At 31.7% G+C, this 24,312-nt stretch overlaps 4 protein-coding genes across 5 annotated transcripts; 3 read left to right on the top strand and 1 right to left on the bottom strand.

Moving 5' to 3' along the window:
* The first annotated feature begins 2,516 nt into the window (after positions 1 to 2,516).
* Positions 2,517 to 3,113, top strand: LOC148209446 (uncharacterized). The gene has a single exon (XM_088127212.1). It carries the CDS (start codon positions 2,654 to 2,656, stop codon positions 2,936 to 2,938), a length of 285 nt encoding a protein of 94 aa, XP_087983338.1. The 5' UTR covers positions 2,517 to 2,653; the 3' UTR covers positions 2,939 to 3,113.
* A 4,185-nt stretch (positions 3,114 to 7,298) lies between these two features.
* LOC148209445 (protein VACUOLELESS GAMETOPHYTES-like) lies at positions 7,299 to 8,670 on the bottom strand. Its single transcript, XM_088127881.1, has 2 exons — positions 8,229 to 8,670; positions 7,299 to 7,671 (listed from the first exon to the last, which is right to left on the bottom strand). Exons 1-2 carry the CDS (start codon positions 8,583 to 8,585, stop codon positions 7,465 to 7,467), a joined length of 564 nt encoding a protein of 187 aa, XP_087984007.1. The 5' UTR covers positions 8,586 to 8,670; the 3' UTR covers positions 7,299 to 7,464.
* Positions 8,671 to 11,490: 2,820 nt separating this feature from the next.
* Positions 11,491 to 14,074, top strand: LOC111020338 (RING/U-box superfamily protein). Its single transcript, XM_022296984.2, has 2 exons — positions 11,491 to 11,773; positions 12,118 to 14,074. The coding sequence occupies exon 2, from the start codon at positions 12,204 to 12,206 to the stop codon at positions 13,542 to 13,544; it is 1,341 nt and encodes a 446-aa protein (XP_022152676.1). The 5' UTR covers positions 11,491 to 11,773; positions 12,118 to 12,203; the 3' UTR covers positions 13,545 to 14,074.
* Positions 14,075 to 20,633: 6,559 nt separating this feature from the next.
* Positions 20,634 to 24,048, top strand: LOC111020351 (homeobox-leucine zipper protein HAT22-like). 2 transcript variants are annotated; one of them, XM_022297003.2, is made up of 4 exons: positions 20,634 to 20,935; positions 22,572 to 22,789; positions 23,457 to 23,536; positions 23,633 to 23,715. In XM_022297003.2, exons 1-4 carry the CDS (start codon positions 20,716 to 20,718, stop codon positions 23,637 to 23,639), a joined length of 525 nt encoding a protein of 174 aa, XP_022152695.1. In that variant the 5' UTR covers positions 20,634 to 20,715; the 3' UTR covers positions 23,640 to 23,715. The 2 variants fall into 2 exon arrangements, with proteins under 2 accessions (XP_022152695.1, XP_022152694.1); XM_022297002.2 differs by having other exon boundaries at positions 20,637 to 20,935; positions 23,687 to 24,048.
* Positions 24,049 to 24,312: the final 264 nt, after the last annotated feature.

Genomic DNA, 24,312 nt, shown 5'->3' with positions numbered 1-24,312 from the left:
TGTTTTTCGTCTCTGGCCGACCGTCTCTGCATTCCTTTGCCTCCCGCCGCCGTCTGGGTGCCTCCTTCTCTCGCCGCCATATCCGTTCTTCTTATCCTGCCGCCGTCTCCGTTATTCTTATCCAAAAACTCGCGGTTTCCGTCCGCTCCTTCATCTCTGGTCAATGTTCCTTCGTCTCCGATCCCCCTCCATTGTCGAAGCAGTTCGTCTACGTTTATCCCAATCAAAAGGTTTGTATTCCAATATATCTTAATAGTTTTCGTATAATGTTGAAAACCTTGTATTTTTGTTTGTTTGTACTGTTAAACCCTTTCAATGTTCCTCCCATGCGCAAGTAGTCACCAACAGTTGTTTTCGATTTCTGATTTTGTGTGAACCATTGTATATATAGGGATATAAGGACGTTTATATGGAATTTAGTTTATATCCGAATATATCCAAGGGTTGTAGTTGGAGGGTGAGTTGCTAAAAGTAATTTTATTTTAGAAGTCTAAAAAATATGGATATATGCGAGGGTTGTAGTTGGAGAGTGAGTTGCTAAAAGTGATTTTATTTAAAAAGTCTAAAAAATTCGGATATATCCGAGGGTTGTAGTTGGAGAGTGAGTTAATAACAATGATTTTAGGAAGACTTGTCGTGTTGAATAAGGGGAACGGTGAGAAATTACTAAAGTGAACAGAATAATTTGGATATTTTTGTAATTAATAATATTGGTAAATCAAGAGAATTAACGTTTTTGAAGGATTAAATTAAGGTTTTGAATGAGTGAATTAAGGGACTAGTGTTGAAAATTTGTATGGCACCAACGATAATTAAAGGATTATGATAATAATTTATGGAATTAAATCTTTTATATTTAAAAAAAACTATAATAAATGTAAATGCAATAAATAAGAGTAAAATCGAAATTAAAATAAAATCCTACCTACAGAAATCTAAAAATGTAAAATTAGAAAGTTTTAGACATTTGTGTAAATAAGTTTGTAAGAGAGCCCTCCAAAGATATTATCTCTTCTCCTTAAGTGGGTTTTGTCGGATTTAACTTTATTTTGTTTAGGACAAAGTGGAAGTCGATGATCGAACTCACAATTCTTTAATTGAAAATATGTATCAATTAGCATCGAGTTATACTCGCTTTGTCAAGTTTAACTTTATTTCTCCCCTAACAATTACAGCGAAAAAAACACACACACGTCCCCTCCACGTGGGAATTAAAATTTCGGCACGAAACCTTCGTGGAAAGAAGAAAAGAAAGTGATAAAACCAAATTAATATTTTTTCCCAAAAAAAGGAAAATCGTTATTAAATTGACTTTTCTTATCACACCCACGTGGCCCATTTTATTTCTTTCAATATATAAATTAATTAACGGTTTCCAAAAATAATGCATATTCTGACCAGACCAAACACGGTTCCAACACTTTGACCTAATCCTTTTCTTTAATATTTGTATTTATCTTATATCATTTATTACGCCATATTAAATCTCATATTTGTATCCCACTATTTTTGAGTAACAATGATCTCTATATTTTTTCATTGGTATATATCTTAATTAAGTTATGTTATAATTTTGGTCTCTGCATTTTTTAGATTGTCTATTTAGTTCACTAACTTAACAAAAAAAAGAAAAAAAAGTTTATGTCCCGACCTTCAAATTTTGTATCTATAATAGACTTCTCTTGTTAATTTTTGTCTCAGTTTAATATTGCTTATCCCATGTTAACTATATTGATTAGGTCCACCGAAAAATTGAAAACTCAATTGTTAGAGTTTGGAAAAACTACTTGTTAGAAAAAATTTCAAGTACTACAGTAGAGTACCCTACAACTTCCATTCACAATTGAACATTAGTTAAAATGATATACTATTTTATTCTTTGTACTCACATCATTCTTAAAAATTGTGATATGACAAACAATTAATTACTTAAAGCTAGACATACATTATTTTTTTAGTACAACATGTGGGGTGAGGATCAAATTCACAACATCTTTGTTGGAGATATATGTCAATTACGTTTATGTTTGTTTTGGTGCGGACATTATTTATTTCTCTAAAGTCAATGTTTCGAATCTAATACTTATTAAATTAAATAATTAAAAAAAAGAGTAGTAGGGAGCGTGGAGAAATTTCCCAACTAGTAGTGTAGTATAATTTTCCTCCTCTTCACTTGCCTAAAATTAGTTCACTTTGACAATGTTAGTATGGCTAAATCATTATACATTTGTCATGAAGTGCGATATTCAAAATTCAAATCCGGTACTTCATTGTTGAACTAAAAATGATTAGGTTAATGAAGTTAAATAGTGACTCGTTAGTTACCAAAAAAAAATTGTAATCGAATGAAAACATGTCTTAAATGGAAATAAATAATAAACGAAAAGTTGAAGATATCCCATAAAAATTAAAAATAATTTTTAAAAAATCCCAAAAGAAATGGAATCTTCCACGAATCCCGTTGGAGCTCTGTTGTAAACATGGCGGCTAAGCGGTCAAAAAGAAGCTCCGTCAAGCTTCCGCGCTCTATAAAACGCAGCCTCAATCCTCCGATTTCTCTATCCCCTTCCTTCTTCTTTCTCCTCCAACTTCAAATTCCACTTTCAACGGATCGCCGATCTCCGATTCAGAGACAATCGATTACATATTTGTGATGCCGATTTTGGAAATCGACGCCGGCGATGTGTTCGTCAAAATCGCCATGTTCGTCTTCGTTCAGCTTCTGGTGTATCTGATCCTCTCCAAATCCTCAAATATGTTCTCCAAGGACCAGAAATTGAGATCTCTCAGCTTCAAGCCCGCTCGATCCGTCAGTATTCGCCGCTTTCTCGCCGCGCTTTCCGATTTGCCTCCCGGCGGCGAGCTCTCTCCGTCGCCCAAACCTCCGACGCCGTCCTCCGCTCGCCGGGATCGATCCGACGACGCCGGCAGATCTTAAAGAATCGAATCGAATTGGCGTATTGGGAAGATTCGTATACGTAGGCAGTGGTAGTTTGTGTAATTTGTGAGAAGTAGAGGGTCTGATTCGTAAATTGTCATAAGTTATATTTGTATTTGGACCATTATTTTTACCTTTTAAAACACGTAAATAGACTCACAAGTTTTTAGTTTGAGATATATCTCAATTAGTGCTTAACTATTTGAATGATTATTTTGTTCTTTGGTAATGGAAATTATTTTATTGATATATTTATTATCTTCTTCTTTTTATTTATTCATGTACGGTTGAAAAATTGAACATGTCATTGTTTTACTTTTTGCCTTTTGTTTTTTTTTTCAAATCTAAATATGATCGTAACAATTTAAACATTTAATTTTTTAAAAAACGAATTACAAAATTCATATGCGACTCTTGTTCGATAAATATTTCTTGTCTATTTGTCATTTTTTTTTTGAAAAATAAATAAAAACTTGTTGATCATCTTTTTAGTTTTTGGTTCTCTCAAATATTAGTTTAAAACATAAAAGTTTTACCTGTAAATTACTTTTTCAAATACAATATTAAATTTATTTTGTTATTTTTATTAGTTTATAATTTATTGAGTATTTTATAAGTTAAAAACATGATTTTATTTATATAATTAAAAAAGTAAAAAAACTAGTTTTTAATATTACTTTACCAACCAGTAATATTGAAATTTCAAAACTCTTATATTTTACATACCTACAAAATAGCAAAAGACGAATTACAAAAGATATATATTTTTTTAATTATTTCTACAAAAGATATTCTTGCGCTTTAGTGATATTTTTTATATTCTTTTTTTTTCTTTAAAATATTTTACACTTTAATGAAATGCTTTTTATTGTCAACTCTATCAATAATACAAAAAAGAAAAATTGATGTGAGAGTAAAAAGCGCAAAAATATTTAACTTTTAACACGTTACATTAAATTTTTGGCTTTTTAAAAAATACTATGTTATAAAAATCAGTCAAACCACTCAAATTAAATTTAAATGGCAACCATCATTTTTGTTAGTATTGATGAAAAACATTTAGTCCAAGAAAGAACATATATAATTTTCTATAATTTTCTATAGTACAAGAATTTATTATCTAAAACAATACCCATTAAACTTTTAAGACTTAGATAAGTGTTGCAATAAAAAAAATCAATTTCTACTATATAGTATTTACCCAATAATTTTAACAAAATAAAACATATAAATCTGTTAAAATTTATTAATTTCTATGAAACTTAAATCTAGTAAGAAATTAAGCAAGTACAATGCAAAAAATTGACCTAAACTCACAAAAGAGAATATTGTTTCGCGTACCTTGTGTGCGGGTAGGGATCTCTATTTATAAAAGTGAATTCCCTGTAGTGCTTCAAAACTCTTCGACCACCCAGGAATTACGGCACCTTGTCGAAGAACGCATTTGTTGCCTTAGCGTCTGCAGCTGCTTTTTAAGGTCGCCTTGTACCTAACTAAGGTCGGCTGGAAGATGAGATATGGCCGGTTCGGCTTCTATTGTCGAGCTACTTGGACTTGTACAAATAAATGACTCATTTGGTGCCTCTGATCATCATGGTAGTTGAGGATCTCTAATGTCGACACGTGGGTAGGTGATAATTTGCCTCCGACAACCTCCATTTAGTTCACACTCCAATGCTTCAAGCCAGTATTTAGATTGAAATGGTGTCAAACTGAGCTGAGATTGTGTTGTAAACCTAGAAGTGGATTCCACTCTTTTATAAAGAATCTAGGAGGCATGATGCCCCAACAATTCCACAACCTCTTAGAATGTGAGTGGTCCTGTGATCGGGGGTCGAGATGTTTGATCAAGACTCTTCAATTCTGGTTGTGAAATAAGGTTATCACACTAGAGAGGAAGGTCCGAAAAGATGTGATTTTGTTTGTGATAAATTTGAGAAAGTGAATTTTTTAGATGAATAATAGGGTATGAAAAGTTGTTTTAGGTTTTGAAAAGGATACGTACATATCATGACCTTTTTAAAATTATATTTTATTTTCAGAATTGTTAAAAGCAAGATGACATCATTGAGGTCTTTAAGATGTCTTTAATATATATATATAATACATACATACGTGGGCTTTACGGTTTTAAATAATTGATAATTTTAAAAATGGGCTAAAATATATAACACCATTTCGAGATAATTCTCAATTTAGTGGTTAATCTTTTAAAATTTTTAATTTTATTTTCAGTATATAAAAAATCTTTCAACTGAATCTCCTCCCATGAAAATAATGTTAACAAAAAGTCAATATATCATCAAATTATTGTTATATTACCATATTTTGACATTGAACATGCTACTCGAATGTTGCGAGAGGATACATAAAACCAACCCACTCATTAGAAAAATCTAATCTGTCAATTAATAAAATTAATTTCTTTCAAGGATCTAAATGAGAATTTTAGTATACATTGAGAATAAAATAAAAAATTCTAGAAAACAAATTGAAAATTAACTCAAAGGGATCATTTGGTATATTTGGTTTTAAAAATACGTATAATATTGTAGATATTTTATGTATCCTATTTTTAAAAAATATTAAAATATTCTTTTTTTTAAATGTTTTCTATGCTCATATAAATAGATATTTATGTAATTGAGTTGTTGAAAATGCTAGTGGACACGGGGTGGCTAGTGGCTTGCTCCACTCCTCTCATTCTGCGACGAGGTGCATTTTCTCTCAGTTTTCTCACTACGTTTTCTTAGAGAGCGTTCTTTTCTGCTTTGTTCGAGTTCTTCCGTGGTTTTTTTCAACAAGTATGTAGCATGGATCAAGATATAAGAGAGACCTCTCTTGTTGTTATGAATGCAATTTTTAGTGTGGATTCTTCTTTCCTACTAGTTTCTGGGATGACAGATGGTAGTCGGGTATCGGAGATTTCTCTGTTGAATGTCGATAGTGTTGTTGCGACAGACAAAATAAAAGACAATATTATTATGTATTGTTTGTGGCTTCGTCATCAAGGTGTTTCGAAGAGTTATCAGACACAAAATTTGAAAGAAGATGCTCACCTGCGATTTCCTTGGATGACTCTTCATCTTCATTGCATCCGGGTTCAGAGAACTTACATGGTTTAGAGGCAAGGATGATGGAGCAGAAGGTGGACGACGGCGGAGGAGTGGCGATGATCAGTTGGAACAATGTTTTGGAATTTATAGAGCTTATCAATTTTAATTTTATTAAAATCTGTGACTCGCATGAGTTGGAGCATTTGCCTAATTCTTTCTTACCTATCATGGTGGATAATAATGCAACCATATAGACAATTATTTCCCTTCCAATTCTAAATAGATGTTTCATAATTGATAAGATCCTCCCATTAATTGAGGAGTCTCTCCGGACGTCATTGAATGAGGAGAATTGTTTTCCTTTGTGAATTTTGATTATGATGCGTGGTCATCACCTTTTTTATGTAACTTTTAGTAGTCCTATTTATTTTTTTAATGTAAATTTTCTTTTAAAAAAATTGTCTGAAAATGCTAGTAGTTATCCTATAACTTCCTATCTCTTTATTTTATCTTTTTGTAAGAGAAAATGATAGATTTGTCAAATACCTCGAGCTTTAAATTTAAGATGGCAATTGGCATTAGTATATTACAAATTTGGTAAAAGCTGCCAATCTTAGAAGGAAAATAAATTTGAGAAATAATTTTTGAAAACCATCATATGATGATTTTGAGATAAATGGTATATTTTTATTGTTTTTTTTTTCAACTTTTATTTTTAGAATATTACCATTCATAAACCAGAGTTAATATTCACACCTATAAACTTCAAAAAAAATTGTTAAAATTTTGACCTGAATTATGTGTTCAAATTCCTAGTATTGATAACATTAGCAAAACATCAATATGACCATGTTAGATTAAATAAAATTTCAACCTATGACATGTTCGAGGTTTGAAATTCATAAACTTAAATAGATAGCGTTGTGGCCAAAATTCCAACACCTAAATTTATCCTTTGTTTAGGAGTGTCTTTAAAATATAAGTGATTGTAATAAAAATACTTTAATTATAAGCACTTTAATAAAAAATATTTAATAACAAACCACTTTAATATTTAGTTTTACATTCTCAGTAGTGCTTTCCTTGTTACTAAATTTGGGTTAAAAAATGAGTGTCTTTTATTATTATTATTTTTTATCAATAACATTTTGATTAAATCACATCCAAATTAAATATGATACTTTTGAGTGATGGAAATGCTTTCACACCATTATTAAAAATTGCTTTTAGTTTTAGCATTGCTTGTAATTTACTCTATTTTAATTTTAACATGGATTTGGATTATGCAAGAGAGAACACATTCATAGAAAACCACTGGAAAGTGAAATAAATTGATTGGAAAAGAAATTGATGAGCAAAAAAAAAAAAAAAAAAAAAAGGACCCATTAGCCAAACATTATGAAAATAAAGAACATCCAAAGTATATACAATTACAAAAGCACCCACCGAATTCATTTCTCTCGCACTAAATCATACTATAATTTGTTCCTCTTCCTCTACCTCTTCATCTTCTTCAACAACTAAACAGTCGATATGAACCCCATAATCACAAACACTGCAGTAATAAGCCCAGCAACCATGGCCGAAACCTCCCTCGCAAACACCGCAGCAAAATCTCTTCCCCTTCTCTTTGTTCGGCAAAGAATGAACAAGACGAAGCGGGTGATGTAACATGCACTAAAAAATTCCAACTAATTAGTTGCTATACAATACATACATGTATGTATATTTATTAGAACTATAGAGTTAAAAGTAGCTGCAAATTAGCAAAACTTTAGATAAAGTATTAGGAAACTAGCCGCTAGAAAAATATAATAAATAAAATACGCTAACTAATGACTGCATATTAATCAAAGTTAATCTAAAATTAATCTTCAATTCGATAATTGAGTGGATTGGTACTTATTACTTTTCTAAAATTAATCTACCAAGTTTCTAAAATTTCAATTTTATTTTTAATAAATCCTGAAATTTTTGTAATCTGTATCTCATAGATTGTAGCTTTAATTGGAATTTTTAAAATTCACATATTTATTTTCACAAGATTGATCAAGCTTTGCTAGATGCAAAATTTAATTTTAAGTCAAATAAGTTAGTTAATTGTCAAAAAAAAAAAATGGACATGCAATAATGATGAACTAATTAGGCATTTTTAGCGCACAAAATAGAAAGTGTTAAACAGAATCTTGAAATTTCAGAAATTAAATTTGTAATTAAAAAAAAAAGTGACATACTTTGGTGTTGACGGTGTCCGGCAAGGTGGCGCATTGAATATGGAGGTCGAACTGGCAGCGGGGGCAGCGGTAGATGAAGCCGGAGCCGACGTCGCCGCAGGCATCACAGGCGAACTCGCCGCCGGCGTAGGGCGGAGCTCCGGCGAGGGTGAGCGGGTGTTTGGGGTGGGAGGGGTGTTGGATCTCCGGCGGGAGGCCGAAGCAGAGGTCGTGGAGGTGGAACTCGCAATTGGGCTTTATGCACTTGTAGGCGGCGCCCCATAGCCGGAGCTCGCACCCGGAGCAGATCGCTCCGTCGTCCTCCGCCACCGTCGCCGCCGACAGCGGGTGGCGGTGGCTGAAATGTTGCGTCACCATCTCTCTCTACTTTCTCTCTCTAGAAGTTGTGGGATTGGATCGAGGAGATAAGGCCTAAGCTGGGGAGTCTTTAAGCCCAATAATGGTTTCTGCTGGTCAACTTTTCTTCCGTATTCATCGCTGATATTTTTTTTCTTTTCTTTTGGCATTTAATCATATTTATTACCATTAATTATATCTCCATTTAATTGTTTTTATTTTAAGAAAATTATAAACTATCTTTTATCCCACCACTCTTTAATATTTGACAATTTAACAGAAAAATGAAAAAATAGATAATATTTTTTTAAAAAAATAATGAACTGTCAATTTTTTAATGACGGTAAAAATAACTAATTAGGATATAAGTATTTTTCAATATGAATTTAGTTTTTTTAAACATATTTATTTTGTTATTTATGTAGATGCATCTCCTTGTTAAAGATCCCACATTGAAAAAGAAAGAGACCTTACAATGATTTATGATAGACGCTACTCCTCTCATTGTCAATTGATTTTGAGATAGGATCCCAGAATGTTAATATACTATTTATAATAGATATTGCTACTCCCCTCATGAACCTCATTTTCTTCACTTGGATTTTAACTTTTGGATCCATGTCACAAAGTCTTGAATTTTTTCCATTGTGAAGGAGGACGAGTGGACGACCCTACCATCACGGTCAAGCGTTGTGCAAATTGAGACATTAGTAGTCCAAAAAATCTTATTTTCTTAACTTGTTGGAGATATCAAAAGTTCTGAGGCGTATAAACTAATTATTTAAGTTAATAAACAGCATGATATTAATCTTCTCTTCCTCAATTGTTTTTCACAAATATCCATTTCTTTACGTACATAAAAGGGAAAGATAACTATAAGCTTAGCTTGAAAATTTCAATAATGTAATTGTAAAATTTAATTAATTTAAGTCAAATTCGGCCACTCAACTAATAAAAAAATGTATCTGTATGTGCCCATCCCAAGAATAAGATTAGCAACTTCAAAATTATATTTTTAATTAAGTCAATGGCTTTAAATATTGATATTTAAAATAACGTTATAATTTATTTCTTTTGACTTTTTATAACCTCACGTCCTCACCATCCGTTTCTTATTCTATCTTGATCTCGAATTTCTTAGAAATATTTTTTGTAATATTTTTTAATTAAAATTTTCTATTACTAAAGTAATTCATTTTTGAAATTCAATACCAAAATCGATTTAGACACTGTAATTTCGATTAAATATAATACAAAAATTTTACAATAATGATCGAGACAAATATTTTTTTAAATTAAAAATTGGTGATCTTTAGCTCCTTCATTATCGTCACATTAGAGGTTCCTTATTTTAGTATATTATAAATTATTCGGAGTGATTGTTATCGTATTTTATATTTTATAAGAGAATATTTTGAGGAGCATAAGAAAAAATCGAATATTTAATATTTTAATAATCTTGTGAGTGATGTAGGTGAATATATTTATTATTTCTCTCTCCCAAAGTTTTTAGATTTAAAGTTTTTATTAAGAGAATAAAGATAAACTAATACAAATTAGATAAAATTATTTTAAATATTAGGTATAAAATATGGTTCAATAAATCATATCTTAAGTGGGTCTCTTCCATGTGATATTTATTATAGTGTGACAAGTTGATCTGTGTCGTTGCTCTGCTTTATTTCATGTCCCATTAATGACCTTTTCAAAATCAAAGACTTGCAATAAGGGCATTAATGAAAAGTCTTTCAATTAACTTTTCTTAAATGTAAAAAAATAGAAACATGTTGAGTAGATTCTCCTTTAATATTCCTAAAAAAATGAAGATTCTCCTTTAATACAAAAAAAAAAAAAGAAAGATTTTTCTTAGCATAATCTTTTTATAATTTGTAACAAATAAAGTGAGAGCTCTATGTATACATATATTATGTTGATGTATCATATTCACAAATTACGAAAAAGTATTTTTTTTTTTAAGATCTAATAAGGGTTGGTAGGAGTTGAACTCATTCAAACATGATCCTTTCTACTTCTCGACAATGACAATTGAAATAAAATTATTGAGTTCAAATTAAAACTTTTAAATTAACATAGATTAACTGAAATTTTTAAGACCATAGAGATAAAATTAAAGGCAAACTAAACCTAAATGAATGAAATTGGTAATTCAACCTATTAGAGGACATTTAAAGTTGGCGTGGACTACTTGTCTAAAAACAGAAGTCTGAGTCTTAGAAACAAAACAAGGACGAAGTGAGATAGACTAAATCACTTATGATCAATGCCATCAACGGAAAATCCACTGACACTAGATATCAATATCAAAATGGTAGAACCACGCTTCCTAAAGCTCTCCTAAAAGAGGTGGAGTCCTTCATTTTAAAAGGTACGCAATTTCTATACAACTTAATTAAGCTCGATTTGGTACCAATCGAATTAAGTTCTAACATAAATTTCAATCGTAGAAGTGTGTGTAGATACTCAACTTAGATAACCAAACAACCATCTCGATTACGAAGCTTACTTTGTCACCTCATTTATAATCTTACATCCTAATAGAATGAAAAATGTGAAAGACTAACAAACATGAGCTTAATTAAAAAACATGAATTTAATTCAAGAGTAATTGATATCTATTTTTGACTAAGAGGTCATTGGTTCGATTCTCGTTAGCTCAAAAAAATCTCAAGAACTGAAAATATGAAAATTATTTTAATTTATTGAAAAAGGTATTTTGTGCGTCACGAATGACGATTTCGTGAATAATGTATCGGTAAAGCGTGGGGGAAAAAAGTAACCAAATTTACTAATGTCGTTCTCCAATGGGAAGACGGTATTTGGTATATCCCCAACGACGTCGTATGATTCTTCCGATATGTCGGGCTTCCTAATTTGATTTTCAGACCAAAAAAAAAAAAAAAATTAGAAAAAAAAACGCTGAAGCTGTATGTATCCTGATATTGATAAGGGCGAAGTCCAAAGTTCTCTTCCAACTCTCCGCCACCGCTCCACCGCCTCCTCTCCGCTTTCCGGCCGCCTTCTTCTCCGCCTTTTCCTTGTTCTTCACTTGATGGATTTCTTCCTCTGTTCTTGAGGAAGCGGCGTCCTGGAGAATCGACTCGGAGTTAAGATTTGCGATTTCTCCCCGATTGGTGAAGTGCGTCTTTGATCGAGGGCTTCAGATGAGCCGAATCTTCGTCTGATTACAGGTTCTTTCTTCTGGTTTCTGACTTTCCTCTGCGTAATTTTGAGGGTTTTGAATATTTGTTATATGCTTCTGCTCTGTTGTGATCTTTGTTTGTTCATTGTGCTAGGTTTATTCGAAAATGTTAATTTCTGATTTTTTTTTTTTTTGTTTTCACTGGGGTATTCGAATTTCGTAGCAATTTGGTGAATTTGTGTACTGGTTTCGTGAATAATTGAAGCAAAATTGCTCTAACAATGGCTATAATTTATGATCGAAGCTTCGGTAGTTTCCTTTTCTTTTTAGGGTATGTGGAATACTTGAGACTTTTGAAATGTAAAGGTGAAGTTATCGGTTGTTTATTGGCAGGGGAGGCGATGCTTCGATGGGTTTCCCGAATTTGAGATTTTGTTTTTAGCTGTGTGAGGTTAGAACGAAGGAAAGATTCGGTGTAGATGCTAACGGGAAGTAACTCGAGAGAAGATATAATGGACCTCGATTTGAATCAAGAGCCTTTGGAGCAATCTTATGATTCAGTAATAGGGTTAGACTCCATACTGAATGACCTTGAAACTGCTCATGGACGCATTGAAGAACGCATCCGGCAACTTGAAGCTGTTACAACAAGGGCTACACGACGACAGAGATGGCGACATGCTCCGAATTTTATTGAACCTGCTGACTCTGCAGCAGCTGATACTCACGTTGAAAGACATGAGACTGGTGATGATAGTACTGCCCAGGAAAGAATAGTTCATTCAGGGAAAACTAGCAAAAAGGATGGCACTAAATTGATAGCCAAAGCATTGGGGATGGATACAGAGCCTAAGGCCACTGGGAACAAAATGGGAAGTTTTTTCGATTGTAATATATGCTTGGCTGTCGCAAAGGATCCGATATTGACATGTTGTGGTCACTTATTTTGTTGGTCTTGCTTTTATCAATTATCTTATGTTCATTCAAATGCCAAGGAATGCCCTGCATGTCAAGGTGAAGTTACAGATACAAGCATCATTCCTATCTACGGCCATGGGAATGCTAACCGTGCTCAGAAGTCAAAACGAAATGACTCTGGTTTGAAGGTTCCTCCCAGGCCTCGTGCTCAGAGGATTGAGAGTATGAGGCAGCAGATTTTATTGCGAGGGGCATCTTCTTCTCTCATTGAAGAAAGAATTCAGCAAATTAGCAACATGATTGGTGCAATGGGGGAGCAGTCTCGGGCACAGAATTTTGATGTTACACATGGAAGGACTGAGAGGACTAATCTGTTGGGCCGGAGGCGTCGTTCTTCCTACGTATTACCTGTTGTTGAGAACGAGAGCAATCAGCAAAGCCGATCCCTTCAAGTTTCTAGGTTACTATTGCAAGGTGCTGCCTCATTTTCATCTCTTTCATCTGCTTTAAATTCTGCAATGGACTCTGCTGAAAGATTAGTTGAGGACCTTGAGACATACATTCATAATCATAGTGCAAGTAGAAGCCGCCCACACTCTCTTCCTAATAATCCTAACAACGGAGACGCCTTGTCCGGTATTCCTGCGACTGTGCGATCAGATGGCATGACTCCAGATCCTGCTGGTGGGATCACCTTTATGGTTCCCCAATACGAGTCATCTTCTAGAAGTATGGATATCGCGAGTAATATTGATCACCTAGGAAACCAGACCAGTACTGCTACTGAATTTAATCGAACAATACTCCCATCTTCATCGACCAGGCGGAGAAGTGAGTTACCACTACGGTCAGATATGGACAATGAAATTTTACAGGAGGCGAGGAGGAGAAGATTGGGATAATCAAATTGATAGTGAAGTTCTTTCTCATAGTTTGAGCTATTTGTTTACTTTCACTCTCTTTTTGTAAGTTATTGAATTTTCTTCAATCCTGGGAAGATCCTTGCTCGTGTGAAATCCCATATAAATAACTGCTAGCCTAAGAAGTTTGAATGTCCATTAGCTGGACATATTGAAAGATTATGAAGTGGAGCGATCTCGTCAGCTTTCCAACCGCAGCACACTTCTGTCACCACGTGGCGAACCGGGTTGTTTCCATACAAAATATGCAGATTCGATATCGCTGGTAAGCCTTGTAAAATATACTACACACCTTCTGCAAGTTCCCCCCCTGTCCCCCCCTCCCGGTATCGAAAGTTTTCCTGTGGCATAGATAGAAAGTGCTGGTTTTGGAAAGTACTGAATTCAATCTGTACCTTTTCTTCTGAAATTCTTTCATTGAAGAGAAAAGGTTGTGTTCGATGGAAAACCTTTGCATTTGCATCTTCTTTGACTTTTATGTCACTATTTCATTGATTTTGATTTTGTCATAACGTAGACTAATGGTTTGGTAACACCTCATTTATATAACTTTTCTTGATCAAAACATATTGCCCTATTGACCTGCCCCTTGATATTGTTTCTTTAAAAAGTTCTCATTTCACATAAACTGGTGCTGATGTGCTTACCAAGGATAGAAGTATAATTCCTTTTATTTTGTGGGTAGAATACCTACCACTAATACCCTGACTAGTTGAGCTATGCTAATGTCGGTTGGTTCTTATAATTATATCTATATCCGTCCATGCTATAAATAGTTCTTGAGCTCTAAAAGGTTTTAGGTTTCAATTACGTCTTCACATTTATTTAGTGCCTATGTCATGAATAAAGTGCTCACATGTTATGTCCGTTAGTTTGATCAATTGATCACGAGCCAAGCTCGCCCAACCTTGATTCTCCAAATTGGAGAATGAGATGGAGATGGGGAATGCATCTCTGTCTTTGCCTTGCCTTATTACCATCCCTAGTCACCCGCGACAAAGTCTGACTACTAGAACTAGAAGTAGAATCTTGTATCCATAGAAGAATGAAACTAATATATTATCTCTGTTGGGCAATAAATGGATGTGTCGTGTGTAAGGACAGGTTTGAAAGAAGCTGTACTCCAATGGTGTTGGTTACAGGTTCCAGACTGAAATCTTTGGCTTAGCATAGCATAGCATCTACATAAAAAGTTGCAAACTGAAGAGAAGACAGAGAAGCTACCACTGATCCTCTCCTTTTTAACATCTAAAACTCAACTTCACTCTATATTCTCTCTCTGTGTGCCTAAATTACCATCCAATCCACACACCTCTCAACAAAATTCATTTATTCACCACTTTCTACTTAACTGTTGTTACTTTTTTCTTTTTTCCATTAATTGTAAAATTTTTTGACCTGCCCTTTTTACTTAGTTTCTGTATGTTTTTTAAACTTTCAATTTCGTGGAACGAGAGATGGGAACAAAATTGCTCATGAAGTTGCCCAAAATGCTTTTTCACCAGGGTATTTTTAGGAGACTGGGGAGAGAGATCTCCTTCTTGGCTCTCTCCTTCAAGTGATGGAGTTGAATGCATATATTATATACAAATTTAAAAGATGAGAGATCTTACTAAAAACTTTTAAAGTATAGAGACTAAATGTCAGTGACCTATCAAATTTGCTAAATTAGGTGAGCTAAATGGACAGGCTCTAATAGCCAAAATACTAAACTCATATTGGATCATTCTTTTGAGCTACAACTACGAACATAATTGTTACTTCAAATTTTCATTAATGATAGATAGATTGGCTTGAAAACTAGAACATGGAACCCACAATAGATGACAAGACCCCATTGGCCTTTCAGTTTCCCTCCTTCTAGAGGGAAAATTTCAATTCCTTCCCGTTATACAATACTACTTTTATTTATTGTTTATCACATCAGCATCATTTAATAATAATGTGAGATCCAACAATATTAAAAAATTATTTATGACGCAAAATTTATTGTAGGAACAGAAGGGAGTATGTATTATTGTAGTACAAGAATTTTTACCGTCGCTCATTCTTAACGCATCTCTTTATACTACCCTCCTACCTTGTTTCTTACAACTCATTTTACTTACTATAACGTGTGCTTACTACTTAGTAGGGCTTAAGTTACATACATTGATGTTAAGAAATCAAGTTTATAGCTGGTTCGAATGGTTTCGCTAATTGTAATTCGTAAGTTTAGTAATATCTATTGTTACATAATCCATATTATGCTACCTTTGAAACCTTAAAAAATAAAATAAAATCATAAACAGTTTAACAAATTCATTTTTAAATTGGTCATATTCAAGATTTTAAATGTCGATGTCAATGAAAATTCGAAGTCTCAAGTTCATGAAAATATTGATAAAATGTTGATGTTGATAAATATTTCTGTAAAAGTTAGAGAAATTAAAAAATCATAAAAAATTTTAAATTAACAAATAAACGTTTTCTTATTTCTAAATAAGTTAAAATGATTAGTATTAAAATTATGTATATATTTGTGACATTTTGTTGATATTTTTCATATTTTTTCGATTTTTTATACTTTGATGGAAATGTCGATTTATCTCTCGTATCGATATCGAATTTATAGATACGTAGCCATGTCAGATGAAAATATTTAATACCATGGTCACGTCTTGATTGCAAGAATTTGGTAATTCTAGGAGATAATTCCTCAAATTGAAAGTTTCAAAAAAGGAGTCCCTTGAGAAATCCAACTAAACCCCTTTCTTAATTTATTTTTTTCTTTTTTTGGGATAATGGAAAAGGTTTTGGAGGCTCAAAGAAATCTGGTGGATTTGACCTCTGCCTGACCTCAGGGAAACCAATCCACCATTAATTAATGCTCAAAATCTCTCTCTCTCAAATCAAAAACTCTTTAATTCTCCAATCAATTTCTGCCACGTGTCTAATTGGTCTTATGTGGGCTGGTTAGATCTTAATTAACCCCTAATCACTCCCCACAATCCCACTTTCAAAATTTCATGCCCTTTTCAATGCCGTCTCAATCACTCTTCAAACTCATTTTTCAAACTTGTTTTCATTTTACTTTTCAAATAGGGATTTCTTAAAACCTCCCCTCAGAAATAGGTTTATATGATCCCGACATAAATATAAGTTTCTTAAAACTCGAGTATTTTGAAGACATTCCCGACAAAAAGAAATAGATAGTTTGATACCTCGTTTCTAAAATATGGTATCTGTTGCACATTCTATTTTATTTTGTTAAGGTGTTCGCTTCATTCTATTATGTATTTGTCATTTTTCAAGATTAGATAACATTTATTTAATTGGCTTATACCTCATAGTTTTAACGCATTTAGAATTATATAGAATTGCATTTCAAAATTAAGATACATCGATATTTTTTTTTTCTTAAACAATCAAAGTTTAGCAACTATATTTGTAATTTAGTCACTAACTTACATTACAAGTGAAACTCGGTACACTCTTTACGATCAAACTAGACTATTTTTTACCACTGAATTCATGTAAGTAATTACCTTCAAATCCAACCATTAAAATAATAACGAAACAATCAAATTTCTATCCAAGAAAATTTAAAACTCACCACAAAAGTCAAGTAAGAAAAAAAAATTGAAAATCCAACATCAAAATTCCAAATTATTGTGTTTGTTCATCACAACCACAAAAGGATAAAATTAAATGTGGTTTGTATGTGTGTTTATAGTTTTGTTTAAAAACAAATTTAGAACATAGGGTAGTTTGTAAAATATTTTGAGATTTTATTGTAAATTTGTATATTTGAAAGGGTAGTTTTGCTATTTAGCTCAACTTGCATGCTTAAATAGATGATTTCAAGCATTCTAAAAATGTTTTTACCAAATAGTGTACACGATTTCTTAAATGTTATAGAAATTACCCCACTTTAAAAGAATTATCAAATTATATGTTTTTTCTTACGCAAAAATCAAAATTAAATGATGAAAAGGAATTTGTTTTAAATGTATACATATATTATTATTGCATGTGAGAATGGAAAAAAAAAAGCACCACTTTGTGTGGCATTGGATACCTTGTTTGGTATTTTTATTTTCAATTCTCCCATATTTGAAATTCATGTTAAAAAAAAATAAAAGAAAAAGAAAACGCTGCCATGAAAATGATAAATGTAGTGTCTCGGATCCTGGATTTGGAATTCGAATTCGGCACCTAATAGCCCTTGCATTCACAAATCAACACGAATCTTTTCAACGTGCTTTGTCTAGTCACCCAACTCAAGATCATTCCAAACCAAGTATGTTTAACTTTGAAATTCTTATAATTAAGTCACCGAAAAGGAAGGTGCACTTTGTTAGTATAAGTAGTAACTATCAATTTTTTTTTAAGTATTTCTTAAGTATGTTTTTCTATGATCTCGAGATCCCTCTTATTCATGTACCCTTCTCTCTACTCCGATGTCACAAACTTTAATTGCAAAAATTTTGAAAGTAACAACTGGTCTGTGTAGAGTGTTAATTTCACTGCTTATTCAAATTATAAATTTAGTTAGTTTGATGGATCTTAAAAATAATTTTTTATAAAAATTTTTTAATGCTGAAGAAAAAAGTTACCAAAACAATTTAATTTAATTTTTTTTTTTTTTTTTTTTTTTTTTTTTTTTTTTGTAAAAAAGAGCGTCAAAGGGAAATATTAAATTTGGAGGAAATTTTTAGTGTCTCGTGTTGATGATTACAATGAGTGATATGGTCCAAAATTATTAAATAACTATTTAATCAAGGATTATGATAACTTCTCATCAGCACTTTTTATTATTAGTATTATTATGAAATAAACATCGAAAGTTACCAAAATGATTTGAATTGGTAAAAAGAAAAAAAGCAAGAAAAAATATTATTTCTAATGATGCTTTGTTACACGATGTAATGATCATCCACGACCATTTATTGATTATTATTGAAATATAAGCTTTTTAGATACAAAGGTATTGAAGTTTAAGTTTGTTGATGAAAGACAGTTGTAAGTTCAACTACTAATTAATTCAATATAAACATCTAACCCGTCGAAGAGATGACCTGCACAAAAAAATTTACCCTGTGGTAATATTCGACCACGTATATTCCGAGAAGCTTAATTAATTAGTACTTAATTCAAGCTTGTGTAGAGCAGAACTTAGTTAGGTTGCAAAGAAAAAATGTCCATTTGCGAGGAATACATCTTGCCTTTTATAGAAAAACTTTAAGAAACTTTGTCTTGCTATTCATTTTCGATGCTCCTGGTGCTCAAAATATTTTACACCAATGGCATTTGTGTTTTCAAATCAGTTTCGAGTTGAGATTTTGCTGAATTAGTTAGAGCTAGGTTGATTTTACTGACCCGTCTCGTCCTCGACCTATCCAAGTTGAGGTTTGGACACGTGTATGTGAATGAGAGGTGCCACCGTGACAAGCTTTGATTCTTCCACCTGTAACGAAGCGTCTAATCATCAAAACCCCATGCTCTTCTAATTTTATTATCTTTTATTTCAAAACTTTGAATTATGATTCTATTTAATTCTTACCGCTAAGCAAAACAACGAACAAGAATTAGCTGATATGGCACAACGTGAACATATTAATTTAAAATTGCATGCCAAAATTGAGGCAATTAAAAAAAAGATATGGTTTTATAAAGAGGAAAAGATGGAGTGAAAAATGAGATGGAAGATTGGGACAATGAAGAAGCAGAATGATGGTAGGAATGTAATTGTGTAAGCTTCAACTGGGACAACATAATGCATATGAGAGCCACAATGATCACATTTCATGAAAATTTTCATATTCTTCCAAAATTTACTCTCAAAAAAAGACATTTGAAGAATTATGAAGCTTCCCTATATATAATTATATTATTCCACTTGATTTATGGGCATGGCTGATGGATAGCTTCAATCATTCTTCATTATGCATCAATGTAGGACTCTTTATTAAATCCCTTTTTCATATAATAATTAATAATATTAATATTTGCCAATATTATTATAGCTCAACATATTTAGATGCCATTTGCTTGCAATGATTTTTTTAATAATGATTGAATTTTAGGGACTAATTCAAAAAGTAAAAATCATGTGTTACCCATGAAAGAAATTCATTGAGTTGGTTTAATACTTGATTCATAAATTGGGTAACAACCATAAAAAAACAGTTATATTTAATAGACAACGAAGCATAGGTTGATTCTAAGGACTTACGACTGTATGGTCTGCAATAATACATCATATTGTTTTTTATTTAATTCTCATTCTTCTGACCTTCAAATCTCTGCTACGAATTTGAGTAATTCTATTTTCTCTCCAAATCAATTCTATGTATTCTTTCATACATAGAATCCTATATGGCATGATTGTTCTCAATTCATTGAACTAAGGTTTCAATAATTTCTAGCAAGAGTCTCTAATTAATTGGAGAGAGAGTTCAAAACTAAAATAAAACCAACAAATAGAAACGTGATTTAGAAATTAAAATAAAATATTAAAAAATGGGAAAATGAAATGAGAAATGACAAAAAAAAGCAACATATACTTCTCACTTAATTTTTTTATAAATATGTATCGATATCAATATAAAAAAAAAATATATATATATATATTTTAAATGACATTAAATTATTAATAAAATAAAAAATGTAAATTAATAAATTAAGATAAATTTAATCATTTAAAATTTACACAAAATCTATTTTAAATGACATTAAATTATTAATAAAATAAAAAATGTAAATTAATAAATTAAGATAAATTTAATTATTTAAAATTTGCACAAAATCCAACCCACAGTAATAAATATTAAATGTAGTAGAAAATGACAATAAATAAACGTTCTTGTATTAGATTAGATCACTAATGAATTTAAATTTATTAATCATTTAAAGATATCGGACGTTAAAATTTCCACTGAAGTTGACATTTTAAACCCAAAGAATGCAGTAATTTTCTCTTACATCATATCAAGAAAAGAAAAAAGATGGGATTGTTTACATTTCTCTTAAAGTTGCAGTCTCTCTCTCCCTATCTGCCACTTCCATCTTATTATTTGACTGATCCATTTAGAATCTTTCAATCCCAAATTTCCCATCATTTCTCTCTCTCTCTCTATCTTTTGTTTCTCTCTCCTCATCCTCCCTGGAAATGGAGCTTGGTTTGAGATTAGGAGATGGTTCTCCATTTGGGTTCCCTAAGACTCAAAACAAGCACCCACCACACCCCACTGTATCCCGCAGAGGCCTCGATTTCTGCCTCGTCGACGCAAACGACGTCGTCGGCTGTTTTTTCGGCCCCCCGCCGCCGCCTCAGCTGGATCTTCTTCTTCCTCGTACTCCTCTCGCATCTCGCCCATCTTCTGAAACTGGTACTACTCCAACTTTAAATAATAGTAATAATTATTTTCTTTCTTTTTTATTACTATTATTATTTTTTGCGTTTACCCAAACATAATTTAGTGGTAAGATACATGTAGTTTTGGTAAGGATGAAGTTTTGATTCGTTTGGATTCTTCATCCTTTAAATACTCGCTTCAGTTTAATTAATCAATGTGATTTATTTAACTATCTTTAGAGCAATGTTTAGATTCTTTCATCATTCATCTATATCCTTGACTATCAATTTTATTTAAAAGTTTCAAAAAATAGGATACTTTTTTCTTCTTAGCTTTTGAAAGATTTAACAAGATAAATATTTTGGTAAGCCATACGTGTTTTCTTATTTGTAGGCCATGTTAGTGGTGTTTGAAATTTAGGGTGAAGTCATAAAATTTTAAAGACACGAAAAAATTTTATATTTTTATATTTTTATATTTTTATATTTTTAATTTAATTTATTATTTTTTTTTTTGCAGAAGTTAATAATGAAAATTTAAAGGGGGCTGGTTAGAAATTAAATTTTAATTTTTAAAAACATTTAAAGACGAGGAGAGGCACTGGAAATGTCCTTGTCAGATGTTCAAATGTTCGATAACGTTTTAAAATTATTTATTAGGAAAAATTTATAGTGGTGTGTGTGTGCAAGCAAAAATACAAAATAAAAGATAAAAGCTAAAATGATTGGTTTCCTTTTTGGTTGACACGTAGGGGGTTAAAGTAGAATAAATTTAAAGGTTAAAAGAGATTGAAATAAATTTCTTTTTTAAGGTTAAAATACTATTATTTTGATTCCTGAAGTTTCAGTCGTCTTGCTTTATTTGGTCAGAAGAGAGGATCTTACATAAGTTTATAATATATATTACTGTTCATTTTAGTCCTTATACTTTTAAAAAGTGATCATTTTAGTCATTCTTTACAAAAGTTTAACACAAATTTTACACATAACATAAACTCATTACTTCTTTAGTATAAAGTAATGTTTAAATTTTAAGCCATCTATATTGATTTTAGTATCCTATTGAAATTGTGATAGAAAATAATAAAATTAAATGGTCAAAATGGTCAGTTTTTAAAAGTACGTACATCAAAATGAACATTTTAAAAGTACATGGACTAAAAGACCAAAACGAACATTTTGAAAGAATATGAACCAAAATAAATAAAAGCCATAAGTACAATGACCAAACTAGTATCTTGACCTTCTTTTAAAATCTAGAGATTAAAATAGAATAAAAATTTTGAGATTTATATATATTTTTTTAGTACAACAATTTGGTGATATGGAAGATCTCAAACTTCCAACCTAGAGGAAAAAAATACATGTCAATTACAGCTGTGTTCTTATTATCATTTTAAGTTTAGATATTATTTTAATCATTCTACTCTAAATTTTAGATCATTTTAATCTCTATAGTTTCAAAATATTTTAGCCGGACATTTCTACCTTCAAGTTTATTTTAGACTCTATATTGATTTTCAAACATTTATTTTGTGATTAATTTAATTCTTATTTTCAAAATTTTAAATACAAATTTGGGATTGGTTAAAAGAAAAAGTAGTGTTTAAACCTAACCAATATAAAAAAACCCTATCTGATGGGTGCACTGGCTTCTGACAAATACACAGATGTTTCAGAAGCAGCGGCGGCGGAGGGCGGAGGAAACCCATTACTGTCGGCATCATTGGAGTACGGCGGTAGAGCGGCGGCGACACGGCCGGAAAACAGCAGCGGCGATGAAGAGGAAGAGGAGCAGAATTTGGGGTTGAGGAAGAAACTGCGGCTGTCGAGAGAACAGTCGGCGTTTCTTGAAGAAAGCTTCAAAGAACACCACTCGCTTTACCCTGTAAGAATCTCTCTCGTCTCACTCAAACTTTTCTAAACCCTAATTTTCACATAATTTTTTTTTTACTACATTGGGAGTAAAATTAAAAACTTTAAAAAAAAACCATGGATGAAACTGAGAATTATTGAAAGATTAGGGTTTGATGTACTTATGGCTTTTATTGATTTTTAATCTTGTATTTTTAAAAGTTTATTCTGTTTAACTAATGTTTTCGAAGTTGGGTTCATTTTAGTCGTTATATTTTTAAAATGAAAAAAATACTCCATTTCTAAAACAAAGACTTTTAAAAAAAAAATAGAGAGAATTGCAAAACCAAATATATATATTGTTGTCAATTTTTTCCATTGTGCTCAAATCATGATTTGGTTTTACTATGATTTTTTTTTTTATAAATTGTCCATTTTGATTATTGTAATTTTAAAAACTTATGGATTTATCCCCATTTGTAAATTTCTATAGATATTAGAAATTCTTTAATACAAATTATGACTATCTTCCAAAATAAATTAAATTAAATTAGTGAATAAGTACTTAAATGATGAAGGAATGAAATGAGATAAAATAGAATTAAAAATCGTTTTAACAGGAAATGCCTTTATTATTAATTTTTTTTTGTTTAAATTTGTTTTAGATATATACTGATGGAAAGTATGAAAGTTAATTGCAGAAGCAAAAGGTAGAACTTGCAAAGAGACTGAACCTTCGTCCTCGACAAGTGGAAGTTTGGTTTCAAAACAGACGGGCAAGGTTTGATAACTATTTCGGCTTTTTCTTTTTCTTTATTAAAAGATTAAACTTATTTTTATTTTTGAAATTTGACTAAAAATTCAAATATACATTAAGATGGTGAAAAAACGAGATAGTTATGGAAAGGGGTGGGTGTTTTGGATGAGACAGAACTAAGCTGAAGCAAACGGAAGAGGAGTGTGAATACTTGAAGAAATGGTGCGAAACGCTGAGCCAACACAACACAAAGCTTCTGAAGGAACTCACAGATTTGAAAGCCTTGAAAACCACTGATTCTCTCTTCTTCCATTTGCCCCCCACCACTCTCACCATCTGCACGTCTTGTCAACGCGCCGCCGGAAAACACCTCGCCGACGAATCCCACGCCCACCGCACACAATAATTAATATCATCATTAGCCTTTTCTTTTTTCTTTACATCTTTTCCATCCTTGCCTGGTTCTCTGTGCATGAATTCATGAAGAGATTTATTTCTTTTTTTCTCTTTTTAATGTTGAAATTTTGTTTATTTGATTTGGATGGGCAGTTTTTTTTTATCATTCGAAACTAGGAGTAGAAACTGTGGAATAGATTTAGAAAAAAGAAAAATACTTGCTTCCATTTTTTACTGATGAGTAGAAGAGAGAAATACGAAGAAAAAAGAAAAGAAAAGAAACAAAAAATTTAAAAGCTAACATAATTTTCTCGACAATCATCACAAAAATGGATGTTGACCAAAGTGAGAAGGTAACTTTATAGAGTAAAATGAGATTAGACTTCTAGATAAATTAAAAGTGT

The sequence above is a fragment of the Momordica charantia genome, assembly GCF_013281855.1.
Source record: "Momordica charantia cultivar OHB3-1 chromosome 8 unlocalized genomic scaffold, Mcharantia_2.0 BLBB01000008.1, whole genome shotgun sequence".
Classification (NCBI taxonomy): Eukaryota; Viridiplantae; Streptophyta; class Magnoliopsida; order Cucurbitales; family Cucurbitaceae; genus Momordica; species Momordica charantia.
The sequence above is the reverse complement of the archived record's forward strand: the minus strand, read 5'-3'. Positions and strand labels throughout refer to the sequence as shown.

Bases quoted from the DNA above. Each gene is read 5' to 3' on its own strand.
- LOC148209446 (XM_088127212.1), top strand. From the start codon at position 2,654: ATGCCGATTTTGGAAATCGACGCCGGCGATGTGTTCGTCAAAATCGCC.
- LOC148209445 (XM_088127881.1), bottom strand. From the start codon at position 8,585: ATGGTGACGCAACATTTCAGCCACCGCCACCCGCTGTCGGCGGCGACG. The intron at 7,672-8,228 runs GTATGTCACTTT...GGAATTTTTTAG, and splicing joins CGGACACCGTCAACACCAAA to TGCATGTTACATCACCCGCT.
- LOC111020338 (XM_022296984.2), top strand. From the start codon at position 12,204: ATGCTAACGGGAAGTAACTCGAGAGAAGATATAATGGACCTCGATTTG.
- LOC111020351 (XM_022297002.2), top strand. From the start codon at position 20,716: ATGGAGCTTGGTTTGAGATTAGGAGATGGTTCTCCATTTGGGTTCCCT. The intron at 20,936-22,571 runs GTACTACTCCAA...ACAAATACACAG, and splicing joins TCGCCCATCTTCTGAAACTG to ATGTTTCAGAAGCAGCGGCG. The intron at 23,537-23,686 runs GTTTGATAACTA...TGGATGAGACAG, and splicing joins TTTCAAAACAGACGGGCAAG to AACTAAGCTGAAGCAAACGG.